Raw genomic sequence first — 12712 nt, 5'->3', positions numbered from 1 at the left:
AAACGCACCCAACCCAAACCCTCCTTCCCTATTCAGCACCTCCTTGCTAAATTCCCTGCTCGCTTCGAGAACATGAACACCCTCGAATTATTGGCCCGCCGCAGAATCATCAACCTGGAACGCCACCGCTTATGGGTTAGGTTCAAAGATTAGGCGCCAGGATGCCGAGACGAGTTTTGCTCGCCGAACTCGAGGTGAGGGTGTTTAGGAGGTTGCCTTGTGAGAGAACGAGAATGGATGGACTAAAAACCAAAAACTCCCAAATTTTTGTATTAATTTGATCTAACCAATGCGAAACCAACCCACCCCCTGTCCTATTTTTAGGATTATATAGCTTTGCTTTTACGTTCGCCCTTTTTTTTTGGTAATTACGTCTGGCTTCTGTGGCAGTTGGACATATAGGTACTTCTGTTTGGATCAAAACTTGAACTTTGGGCTCAAGAAAGGAGCTGGCCCAAAAGGAGGCCCGAAAGGAAAGACAGCCGAAGCCCAGTCAAAGCCCAGAAGGCAGAAAGGGCCTTTTTGAAGGAACATTTTAGGGAAACATGTTCATTTAAGCAACATCAATAAGCATGCAATTAACAATTAAAGGCGGAATCATGCTAGCATGCACTTAAAAACAAAACATTAACCAAGAAATTCAAAGCCTAGTAGATTGGTGAACCAAAACTCAACTCAAAACAAAGTGAGTTGAAATTGTACCTTTGTAGATTCCTCTTTGCATAAGCAAAGGCTAATCACCCAAAGAGAGGGCCTTCATTCCTTGCATCTTAAATCTATGGATTTGGATGGAAGAATAGGTTTCTCCAAGTTCCCAAAATTGAGAACCTCTAAGTCTCTTCACCAAGGAGAGATTGGAGAAGAAATGAGTGACCTTGGAGTAGTGGGATTGCAAGATGCACCCCCCAAGGGGCCGGCCTCCTAGAGAGAAAATGGAGAGACAAGTTCTCACCAATTTTCTCTAAAAGAAACCCTTATCAATAAAAGGCTATAAAGTCATATTTATACCTTTATTCATTTGAGTGGCAAACTTGTAATTAAAGCAAGTTCACTACCCTTCCTCTAAATGGCCGGCCATGGGGTGTTGTTTGGGCTTTTGGGTCTTAGTGAATCATTATTCATTAAGTTGTCATACAACTTAAGTCAATGGTCTTGACGTTCGAAGCCCATTGGGCCTTAAGGTCCAAAACCTATCCCGAGGTCTTTAACGAACTTATTCGTTTGATTAATTAACATATTAATTAATCCTTGCCATAAATAAATGATTAAACCATTTAATCATTCTTACTCATCTCCATTGTTTCTTCAATCTCCACCTTACACGGTGTGCGATCCATTAGGTTCCTTTTAGCGAGGCAGTGGGCGATTAAAACCATTTTATATCGATTGTGAATTGAAACTTACTTTCAATTCTCCCTTTAGTGATTACACACGTTTAGGGCTTCCACAAACCATGAGTGACACCTTGCAGCATATCATGGTTACCCAAGCTAATCAGAAGAGGTAGAGAAAACCTATTCAGTTTGGGATTACAAATGCAATACGGTCTTTCTCTAATCTAATACTTCTGACCACATTGTTTGGTTTGATAGTTTATTTATTCATGTCTATTATCCAATGTGATTCGTGTGCTTATTTGATTTCCTTGAATGTGATTTAGAACGACTTTTCTAAATCTCATTCATACTCTGGCCAGAGATTCTAAATCATATCATAGAGTATTCTCCCTCAAACAGTTTGAAGGTTAGAGATCCCTTGTTGCGCATTCACTTGCCTCCATGGCTAAGTGGCTTAACCCCAACGATGCCGTGGACACCCCGATGGGGTGACTTTGACATAATCAAAGATCAAGGACTTAACCACAAGACAACTGTGATGCCTCAGGTCAAAGGACTAATTTGCATTATCCCAAACATGAGTTCTCATGTGACATGAGTATGAGAACTCTTCGTTGATCACGTTCAGTGAACTCATTCTTTACTGAGCACCTACGTACTTGTCTTGATGTCACACACACCAATGACTCGAGACTAGTCACTCTCCCTGAGAGAAGACATAGCACGTACCGATCTTGACGGACTGTCAATGCCCAATTGGCAATCCTATGATCAGGAACATTTAGGATGTGTCTACGAAAGAATGGTCTCATGAATCTAACTTCATTAGATTACATTCTTCCAATCACATATTCCTTGGACTTTATCGTTTAAGCATATAACATTTATATGAGACGGCTCAAACAATAATCTTTGCCCTTTATAGTTAAACTAGATTAGTTTAACATGCGAAATGTCCGTAAAGTATCATCATATGATTGGTTTTAGGGCACATTTCCAACACTTTTCTGACTCGGTGCAGCTCATGAAGACCACTTGCTTACCTACCCAAAGGCCAAGTGGTGTAGACTGATCAGCTACACAGCCCATAAAGCACTTTATGGTGGCATTACATGTAAAATAGCTGATGAGTCATCACCCTCAAACCGCATTCGGGCAAGGCTGCTGCTACAGAAGGCCAAGCCGAGTTGTCTATATAAGAAGAAAAAGAAACCAGGAATAAAGACACTCAAAACAACCAATCAAAACTTTACTCAAATTAGCTCATCAGCTTCCTTGTAGACATTTATTTTTAGCCAAGCATCCTTTGCTTTTCTTGTTTATTAGCTCTGCTACTCACTTGTAGTATCGATCTCATTTGTAGCTTTTATGTACTCATTTCCATCATATAAATTACAAGCAACCTGCAATATTAGTCACTTTCCTCTGTCATTTACATTTCCAAGCAACCTTGTCATTTACATATTGTTCTATTTCTCCATATAAGTAAAGTCCTTATTTTTAAGGCAAAGAAAGAACCTTGATTTGAGTAACTCCCACTCAATGGCACAATCTCTTGGTTCGAAGTCAAACTCAGGCGCAACCTCAATCATTCAAATCCCGTCTACTAGTGGCATCTAGTAGTGGCACGCCCGCACCCCACCAATCTCGTATGTGAGCAAATCCCCGGCATGCCCGCGAGGCCCAATGGCGGATTTAGGGAGCGAACATAGTTTTGGCATGCCCAGTGGGATAACTACATTTGATCAGAAGATATATGTTAAAATGCCAGAAGATTTGCAAACCACGTTACTACAAATGTTACAAAGATTGGAGAAAGCCTCCACAAGCTCCAGAAATGATACAGGCTTGGTTCCTCCCGAAGGAAAAAGACGTAGAGCCAGCCAGCCAGAAGAGTCGGTGATAGTCAAACCTGTAGTTCCCTTCACCGAAGCCCCTGTAAATATGATCAATATGACATGGGCTGAGAAGGGAAAAGAAAGAATTACAAGGGAACCAGAAGAGGAGAGATTGGCTGAAAAACCTACAGGAGGGGTGATTAAATCGCCCAAATATCCAAAAGCAGCCATAATCAAAGGGATGGTTATGTGTAGTAAGTGCCAATGCGAGTGTGAGCTCGAAATTCCCCCGGCTGGAATCCTCATTGATCATGAACTGATCAGGAGAAAGGAAGAAGACGTCAGAAGAGAAGCCCGCGAAAAGATTAAGCAGGCAACAAAAAAGGACACTTCCCGAAGCGTTTTTCAACGACTAGGAGGTGATTCCCAACCCAAAGCTTTGTCAGAAGTATTTCGAAACCATGAAGTTTCTAAAGAAGCAGAAGACATGGAGGCCAAAATACGAAGGGGTACAGATCATCCTCAATGTGGCCAGATGGGGAGGGAAATCAAGAGGATTGATGGCATGACCAATCCTGTTAAAAAAGGGAATCCTGTCCACCTCGGGCGAAAATGGTACGTAGTCGGGAAGAACGGACAGCCTACCAAACCCATGGGAGCCTCCATGGTCAGGAGGGTTCAAAGGCAGCATAAAGCCTACATGAATTCCCTGAAGACCCCCACAACATCCGAAGCCTCCAAAAATCAAAAGTTGGAGAAAACATCATCTGAGGGAAGTAGTCAGCTCCGTTGGAGAAGTAAGAAAGAGGTGGAAAAGGCCAACAGCAAGACGGAAGGCAAGGGGGATCACGTGCCGCAGAGCCAACACCCTAGGAAGTATAGGATCTTGAAGAGAGCTCAAGAAGATCTAATCATGGTGCCAACCCCTGGGTGGAAGCCAGAGCCTATTTGCGCTGGAACTATTTCATCTGAAAGGAGACCACCTTCTCTGCCATTGGTGGATCCTTTTGGTGAAGTTCCAAAATAAACACTGTATGCGGACATGAATCAACAGCAACAAGAGGGGGCACCATAACCATTACTTTCAGCTGATGCGATGGCCTGGTTGGATGAATTTATGGACCAGATTGGGGGCAATAAAGAAAATCCGCCCGAGCCTAGTAATTTCCATATCAACATGACATATGTGTTGTCCGCCACGTTTGGTGCCAGACCTAATCAACCCGCTACTATGGAGGGTGATTACTTGACAACTGAGCCAATGATGGCACATGTCAATGTAGAGGTAGTTGAAGAAGAAAACTCGGATAAGGCTAAATCTTCATAAGCATCCAAAGGTGGTCCTCTAAGGATTTACACAGACGAAATGGTGTTTAGCCGCCCGAACAGCTCATTGGCCAATCATCTGAAACCCATATATGTTACAGCTCACTTAGAAGGTGTGCCCTTCAAAAGAATTCTAATTGATGGAGGAGAAGCTGTTAATGTGTTACCAGCCAAGCAGATGAAGAAAATGGGAAGAGGCACGGAGGATCTTATTCCCACATACCTCACGGTCTCTAGCTTCTCAGGCGCTATCACCAAGACTCATGGGATATTGCCTCTAGAAGTGAATTTGGGATCTAAACAGATAATGCTGGCATTCTTTGTGGTGGACTGCACTTCCACTTATGGGGCTTTACTCGGAAGAGATTGGATCCACCAAAGTTTGGCCAACCCTCTACTCTTCATCAACAAGTGGTTGTTTATCATGAAGCGGGCACAGAAGGACCAGGCTTTTGGGAGATGGTAGAGGCCGAATCACGACCATTTCTCCCCACAGCCAATGTTGCGGAAGAAAGTTTCTACAACCCCAATGTAGGAATCTTGAAATGTTCAGGAGCTGACGAGAACGGCCGCCCTACCAAGGTGACGGCCCAAAAGCTTTTGGAACAAGGAATGCTCCTTACTAGAGAGAAGTGGGATAGACCTTGTATCCTCCCAAATCCCCTACAACATCAATGACTGAACAAAAGAAGAGAGATCAGGTAATGGCAGTCAGATCCCTGATTAAAAGACTGCTGGTATATAGGAAGGGAAGAAGACAAGAAATGGAGCTCTTGGACAAGGAAGAGCAGGAATGGCAGGTGGGAACTTCAACCAGCCAGCATGAAAGCAAGGAATCTTGCAGAGAAGAACTGGATAGGGCCATTCAAATGGCCGAGTGCATATATGATCTAGACGGGCCAGACGACTTGCCCGAGAGCCCGGAGCTGGTCGAATTTTTGTGTACAGAACCGGATAAGCCACCACCAAAAGTCCAGGATCCTCTGGAAGTTATTAATTTAGGAACAAATGAGGATCCGAGACCAATACAGATCAGTGGTTTATTGGGGGTTGATGATCGGGCAAGGATTATTTGTCTTTTGCAAGAATTCAAAGACTGTTTTGCTTGGCATTATACCGAGATGCCAGGGTTAGATCCAACCTTGGTGGAACATAGAATGCCCATCAATGAGGGATATAAACCTGTCAAGCAAGCACCACGGAGGATGTCAAATGAGATAGAAGAAAAAGTCAAAGAAGAGATTGAAAGGCTAGTGAAAGCTGGCTTTATCAGACCAGCCAAATATGTGGAGTGGTTGGCCAACATTGTACCCGTTTTAAAAGCTGTAACAAAAGCGGTACGATGTTGTGTGGATTACAGAAATATTAATGGCGCTACACCAAAGGATGAGTATCCCATGCCAATGGCCGATTTATCCATAGATGCAGTAGCAAAGCATAAAGTCCTATCTTTTATGGATGGGAATGCCGGGTATAATCAGATAAAGATGGCTCCAGAAGATATACATAAAACAACTTTTAGGTGTCCCGGTTATGTGGGGGCATATGAATATCTGGTCATGCCATTCGGGCTCAAGAACGCTGGTGCAACTTACCAGAGGGCAATGAATGCCATCTTTCATGATCTGATTGGCCAGAGTATGGAGGTATACATCGATGACATAGTGGTGAAGTCCAAGACAGAAGAACAGCATCTGGAAGATCTCAAACAGACATTAGCAAGGATGAGGATCCACAAATTGAAGATGAATCCAAAGAAGTGTGCGTTTGGAGTAAGAGCAGGCAACTTCTTGGGATTCCTAGTGCATCAAAAAGGTGTAGAAGTGGATAAGAACAAATCTCGGGCAATAATGGAGTCACCTTCACCCACCAACAAGGTGCAACTCCAGAGGTTACTGGGCAAAATTAACTTCTTGAGAAGATTCATTGCTAATTTAGCAGGCAAGATCCAGCCGCCGACTCCCTTACTAAGATTAAAAGATAAAGAGAACTTCGAATGGGGACCACCACACCAACAGGCCTTTGACAGCATCAAGGCCTATTTGACTTCTCCACCAGTGTTGGTGCCCCCTCAAAGGGGAAAACCCTTGAAGCTGTATATTTCTGCCTCTGAAAAGTCAATCGGGAATTTGCTAGCCCAAAATAATGAAGGTGGGAAGGAGCAGGCAGTGTACTACCTCAGTAGAATTCTGACCGAGGTAGAGACAAGGTATTCCCCGGTAGAGAGATTATGCTTGGCTTTATATTTCACTGCCAGTAAATTAAGGCATTACATGTTACCTTGTCACGTGCACATCATCGCCAAGACAGATGTGATAAAGTACATGTTGTCAAAGCCAATGCTCACAGGAAGGATTGGGAAATGGATTCTAGCATTATCAGAATTCAGTTTTCAGTACGTACCCTAAAGGGCAGTCAAAGGTCAAGCAATTGCCGACTTCCTGACCGAGCATCAAGAATCTCCAAGTGAGGTGATCAATATCCCGGGAAGCTTAGAGGTTACTAGCATTTGGATCCCGCCAAGAGAAGATATTTCGGGCAAAGAAGACTGGGTCCAGCAAGAGATAAGAAGAGTAGTTGGTCTCTGGATCACTCATTGGAAGTTGTATTTCGATGGATCCCACACTCAGAAGGCTTCAGGAGCGGGAATTATAATTGTAAACCCTCAGGGAGTTTATCATTATTATTCATTTCTCTTGGACTACCAAGGAAATACTAATAATCGGGCAGAGTATGAGGCCTTAATTATTGGTCTGGAAATCTTGATGGATCTGGGGGCAGTAGAGGTAGAGGTCTTTGGGGATTCAGAGTTGGTAATAAACCAGTTAAATGGGGAGTTCAAGTGCAGACATATTACCATGGCGGGGTATTACTTGGCAGCTACGCAATTATTGAGTTTCTGGGATTCTGAGATATCGGTCAATCATGTTCCCAGAGGATCCAACTTAGCGGCCAACGAGATGGCACAACTAGCCTCAAGAGTGCCAATACAGGAGAGGAAATATGGGGTAGATGTCGAGATCCAAAGAAGAAACCTTCCTTCCATCTTAGAAAGGGGATTCAGTCTAGATATAATGGTATTAGAGGCCGAAATAGAAGATTGGAGGTCACATATCGTTCATCATTTGAAGGATCCTTCTTCGCCTACAAGCAAGAAGGATAGACAGCAAGCAACCAAGTATGTCTTATGGGCGAAGAACTTGCTAAGAAAAACTCCAGATGGGTTACTGTTGAAATGCTTGGGCCAAGAACAATCCATGAGGGTGATGGCCTAAGTACATGAAGGAGTATGTGGAGCACATCAGGATGGAACGAAGATGAGATGGTTGCTTAGGAGGTATGGTTATTTCTGGCCCGACATGGAAAAAGATTGCAAGTCCTATGCCCGAGGTTGTGAAGAATGTCAGAGGCACGGACCTCTCCAGCATGTGCCCTCGGTGCCTTTAAATTCAGTGGTCAAGCCTTGGCCCTTCAGAGGATGGGCGATGGACTTCATCGGGCAAATATATCCAGCTTCTAGTAAAGGGCATACCTTCGTAATTGTAGCAACGGATTACTTCACCAAGTGGGTGGAAACATCAGCAGTAAAATCCATAAACTCAGCCACAGTCAAGAATTTTATCGAGACCAAGATTCTGCACAGATATGAGGTGCCCGAAACCATAGTAACGGATCGTGGGCCATCTTTTATTTCAAAAGAAGTTGAGGAATTTGCAAGCGAGTACAAAATAAAGATGATCTAGTCCAGTCCGTACTATCCTCAATCAAATGGTCAGGCAGAAGCCAGCAACAAGATCCTGGTCAACATTATCAAGATGATGGTGATTGATAGTCCAGAAAAATGGCATGAAAATCTGGGGAACACTTTGTGGGCATACAGAACTTCTAAGAGAGCAGGAACAGGGACAACCCCTTATACTTTAACTTTCGGGCAAGATGCAGTGCTCCCCGTGGAAATCAATGTAAGTTCTGTAAGAATTCAAAATCAGTTTGGATTGCATAGTGAAGAGTATATCGAAGCCATGTGTCAAGGGATTGAAGATTTGGATGCCGCCCGAATTGAAGCTTTGAACCAGATTCAAGAAGAAAAGCGAGTTGTTGCCCGAGCTTATAACAAAAAGGTGAGGATGAAATCTTTCAAGGAAGGGGATTTAGTATGGAAGACAATCCTCCCTCTAGGAGCTCAGCTCAGGGGTTTTGGAAAATGGAGCCCGACATAGGAAGGTCCTTTCATTATTAGTCACGTTTTAGATAAAGGGGGATACTACCTGGCGGACCTTGAGGGAAACAGGTATAAACATCCCATTAACGTTAAATTCTTAAAGAAATATTGTCCTACGTTGTGGGATGTCAGAGATTGTTATATTGAAGATGATGCAAGGTAAAGCAAGTTTCGGGATATCAATGTGCAGTGTGTATTTATCAAACATTCAAGAAGATGGAAAGACAAGAGTTGCTGAGATAATGTATATTTCATTTCGACAAATTGATGAAATTTAAAAAAGATTCAAAGCCAACGTATTACAATCAATTCTCCTCCTGGATGCAATGGTATCTTCAGCTGATTTTCCGATGTCTTCATGGATGGAACCCGATCAGGTGATCGGGTTGTACGGCCAACATGAGCCTGGTAGAGGATCCTCAGACAGGACCATCACTGTAGGTGATGGTCAAGCCCGACTTATCACCGCAACAAGCAGGAAGACAAGCCTTCGAGAGGAAACCGCCTGACCAAGGGTGTTGGAGATAGCGGGGTATTCGACCAAGGGTGTTAGAGATAGCAGTCCTTTGATGAAAGCCCTCTTTCTCACGAAAATGGAGTTTTAGGAAACCCCACTCAAAGCCTAAGGAACTCATCTCTCAGATTCTAAACGCTCGAGGAAGATGGAAGAAAAGAGTGAAGAGGATTTGATGGCTTGATAGAAGAAATTCCGAGCCAGAATTTATAGAGCCCCAGAGGGTAGTTCAGGGGTCGTGAGAAGAGCGAGGGGCACGGGGTTGCCTTCATCCTGTCTAGAAAACACGAAGTTCCAAAAGATTGAGATACACGCATGCGGATATTCAATCAATGATGGCGCCTGGGATTCCAACCTTAACATTAATTGAAGGGGGCACTGTTTGGATCAAAACTTGAACTTTGGGCTCAAGAAAGGAGCTGGCCCAAAAGGAGGCCCGAATGGAAAGACAGCCGAAGCCCAGTCAAAGCCCAGAAGGCAGAAAATGCCTTTTCTGACTCGGTGCAGCTCATGAAGACCACTTGCTTACCTACCCAAAGGCCAAGTGGTGTAGACTGATCAGCTACACAGCCCATAAAGCACTTTATGGTGGCATTACATGTAAAATAGCTGATGAGTCATCACCCTCAAACCGCATTCGGGCAAGGCTGCTGCTACAGAAGGCCAAGCCGAGTTGTCTATATAAGAAGAAAGAGAAACCAGGAATAAAGACACTCAAAACAACCAATCAAAACTCTACTCAAATTAGCTCATCAGCTTCCTTGTAGACATTTATTTTTAGCCAAGCATCCTTTGCTTTTCGTGTTTATTAGCTCTGCTACTCACTTGTAGTATCGATCTCATTTGTAGCTTTTATGTACTCATTTCCATCATATAAATTACAAGCAATCTGCAATATTAGTCACTTTCCTCTGTCATTTACATTTCCAAGCAACCTTGTCATTTACATATTGTTCTATTTCTCCATATAAGTAAAGTCCTTATTTTTAAGGCAAAGAAAGAACCTTGATTTGAGTAACTCCCACTCAATGGCACAATCTCTTGGTTCGAAGTCAAACTCAGGCGCAACTTCAATCATTCAAATCCCGTCTACTAGCGGCATCTAGTAGTGGCACGCCCGCACCCCACCAATCTCGTATGTGAGCAAATCTCCGACATGCCCGCGAGGCCCCATGGCGGATTTAGGGAGCAAACAATTTCAATTGGTTCGGTCAGTTGCATGATTGCCATCAGGTCGGTTTAGAGATTTTTTAGATCCGAGACGATGTTAAAAAATGTGCCCTCATTTTATATAAGAAAATTATTTGTTTTCATACGTAAGGTATCGATAAAATTATACTTAGAAAAGCACTTCAAACTTAATAATTTAGAAACAAGGAAAAACTAATTTATTTTGTATCGTGAGAATGAAACAAAAAAACTCTGGGTTTACAAGTAGATAGATATGAGTTTTGTTTTCCATATGAACTTTTAAGTGTTTTTGTATAAATGGTGATGTGTTTTTTCTTATTTACTAACTTTGTCAATATGAGACTAAAAAAATAATGATATTTTTTAGTCTTTAATTGATATGTATAAGTAATAAATTGTACAAAATTAAACTTTTTGATGGCACGAGCACACATGGTGTTTTGAACCTACGACCTCCTCATTAATTTCAAACAACAAAATCACCACCAATTCTAGTTAAACTTCTTTGTCATTGAACCAAATTTTATAAATTTATACTCTTATGAAAACATATAAAAATATACCACCTTAATAATTTTGGTGCCCCCAATTATTTTGGACCTTGGACGGTCGCCATGCCCGCACTGGGCCTGGGCCGGCCCTGCACAACATCGTCTGCTTCTGCAACTCACTCCATCTCCCACTCTTCAGATTTGGTGCGAGTGCCCTTATGCTTTCTCAGTGAAAGCATGTGCTTTTTCCGGAGTTGTGCACGCCTGAACAGGAAAAGCATGTGCGTTTTCTGGTTGTGTCTAAGGCGTTCGAGATTCCTTGCCTCAAGGCGCACCTGCACGCAATCGCATGCTAATAAAAACAAGGAAAACTAATGAAAATGACTTGAAAGTTTTGAGTTTTAACAATAAAGATAAAATAAAGAGTAAAGTGAATAGTGCCATGATTGACTTTTTAGTGTAAAAATATGATTTTTCGTTAAAATAAACAGTACCAGAAGTTTTTCGTTAAAGTTCTCATAAAAACATGGCATGCTAAGGAAATCATATTTTGTAAACCTGCCATCAATTGCCACATCATATTTTTGGGCGCGCCTTATTGTGGCGGTTGGTGGTTGAAATCTTTCGTTAATGATTTAAAGAAGAAGTCTAACTATTAACTGACACATGTGGTTTAGAAAATATAGTTCAAGTAGATGATCTCTCCAACATAATCCTAGAACAATTGTTTATCGAGACTACTTCAAGACTTCAACATTTCGCAAACAGAGTTCCATTAATAGATATTTTAGATATGGAAATTCATATAGATACTTTTGAAGATGTGTAATTTTATCTTGCCATCATAATTTTGAATATTTTGTGGACCAAATAAATTATTTGTGTTTTGGTCTAAGTTTTAGGAGTGTTATGTACACAACTAGTCACACGTAGTCTGTGTTGTGGACTAAATGCTTCCTATACTTTATAATACTTGTATTCATTACATATTAGTCTGTATCCAAACAAAATGATTTTCCTACCAAAATGGATTTACGTTTCCTAATAAGTCACTTCTCGACTCCCTATAATTAAGGAGTTAATTGCAAGTTACAAAAGCTCACGTATATACTGAAATGAATTATCAACATCAGAAAAAGAAAAGTTTATGTCAACTTATCCAACTATAGTTTATCAGAAAAAGAAGAGTTAATATTGCAAGTTTATTTCAAGTATTTTTTTTTTTCTTTGCTGTATAAAAAGGTCCAGCTCTGATGCTCTAAAATTATCAGAGAGACGGGCCTAAGGTCTACTCCAACAACACCGATATATTGTTCTCAACTTGATAATTATCAACTGCACAATCTATCAGGTGTGAAATTTTATCACAAAAGGTCTCGGTATTAGTTGGAGTGTGGTTAAAATATTTAAACTCTTCTTTTGTCGGAGATATGATCGATGTGGGATATTTCAATACACTCCTTCATGTGGGACATAAAGAAAAGAAGCCAAGCCTCGCGGAGCCAAAGAAACTTACCCTACAAGCAGGGCCAATGGACCCATCATCATCGCGCAGAGCCAAGAGGACCCACCCATCGCGTGCCAATACAGAGCCGCTCCCTGGTTCTGATGCCATATGAAATTATCAAAGAGATGGGCCTAAGACCCACTCTAACAATACCGATATTGTCCCTTACTTTGTAATTGCCAACTACACAATCCATTAGATGTGAGGTTTTATCACAAAAGGTCTTAGTATGAGTGGGAATGTGAATATTTAAACTCTTATTTTCTTAAAGATACGATCAATGTGA

At 41.9% G+C, this 12712-nt stretch overlaps 2 protein-coding genes across 2 annotated transcripts; both read left to right on the top strand.

The window, feature by feature from the left end:
* Window positions 1-4541: 4541 nt before the first annotated feature.
* LOC139194981 (uncharacterized) lies at window positions 4542-4967 on the top strand. Its single transcript, XM_070820146.1, has one exon. It carries the CDS (start codon window positions 4542-4544, stop codon window positions 4965-4967), a length of 426 nt encoding a protein of 141 aa, XP_070676247.1.
* A 298-nt stretch (window positions 4968-5265) lies between these two features.
* Window positions 5266-7776, top strand: LOC139194980 (uncharacterized). Its single transcript, XM_070820145.1, has 2 exons — window positions 5266-6710; window positions 6912-7776. The coding sequence occupies exons 1-2, from the start codon at window positions 5266-5268 to the stop codon at window positions 7774-7776; spliced, it is 2310 nt and encodes a 769-aa protein (XP_070676246.1).
* Window positions 7777-12712: the final 4936 nt, after the last annotated feature.

Source organism: Malus domestica, chromosome 04 (genome assembly GCF_042453785.1).
Source record: "Malus domestica chromosome 04, GDT2T_hap1".
Lineage (NCBI taxonomy): Eukaryota > Viridiplantae > Streptophyta > Magnoliopsida > Rosales > Rosaceae > Malus > Malus domestica.
This window is presented reverse-complemented; position numbering and strand designations above follow the sequence as displayed.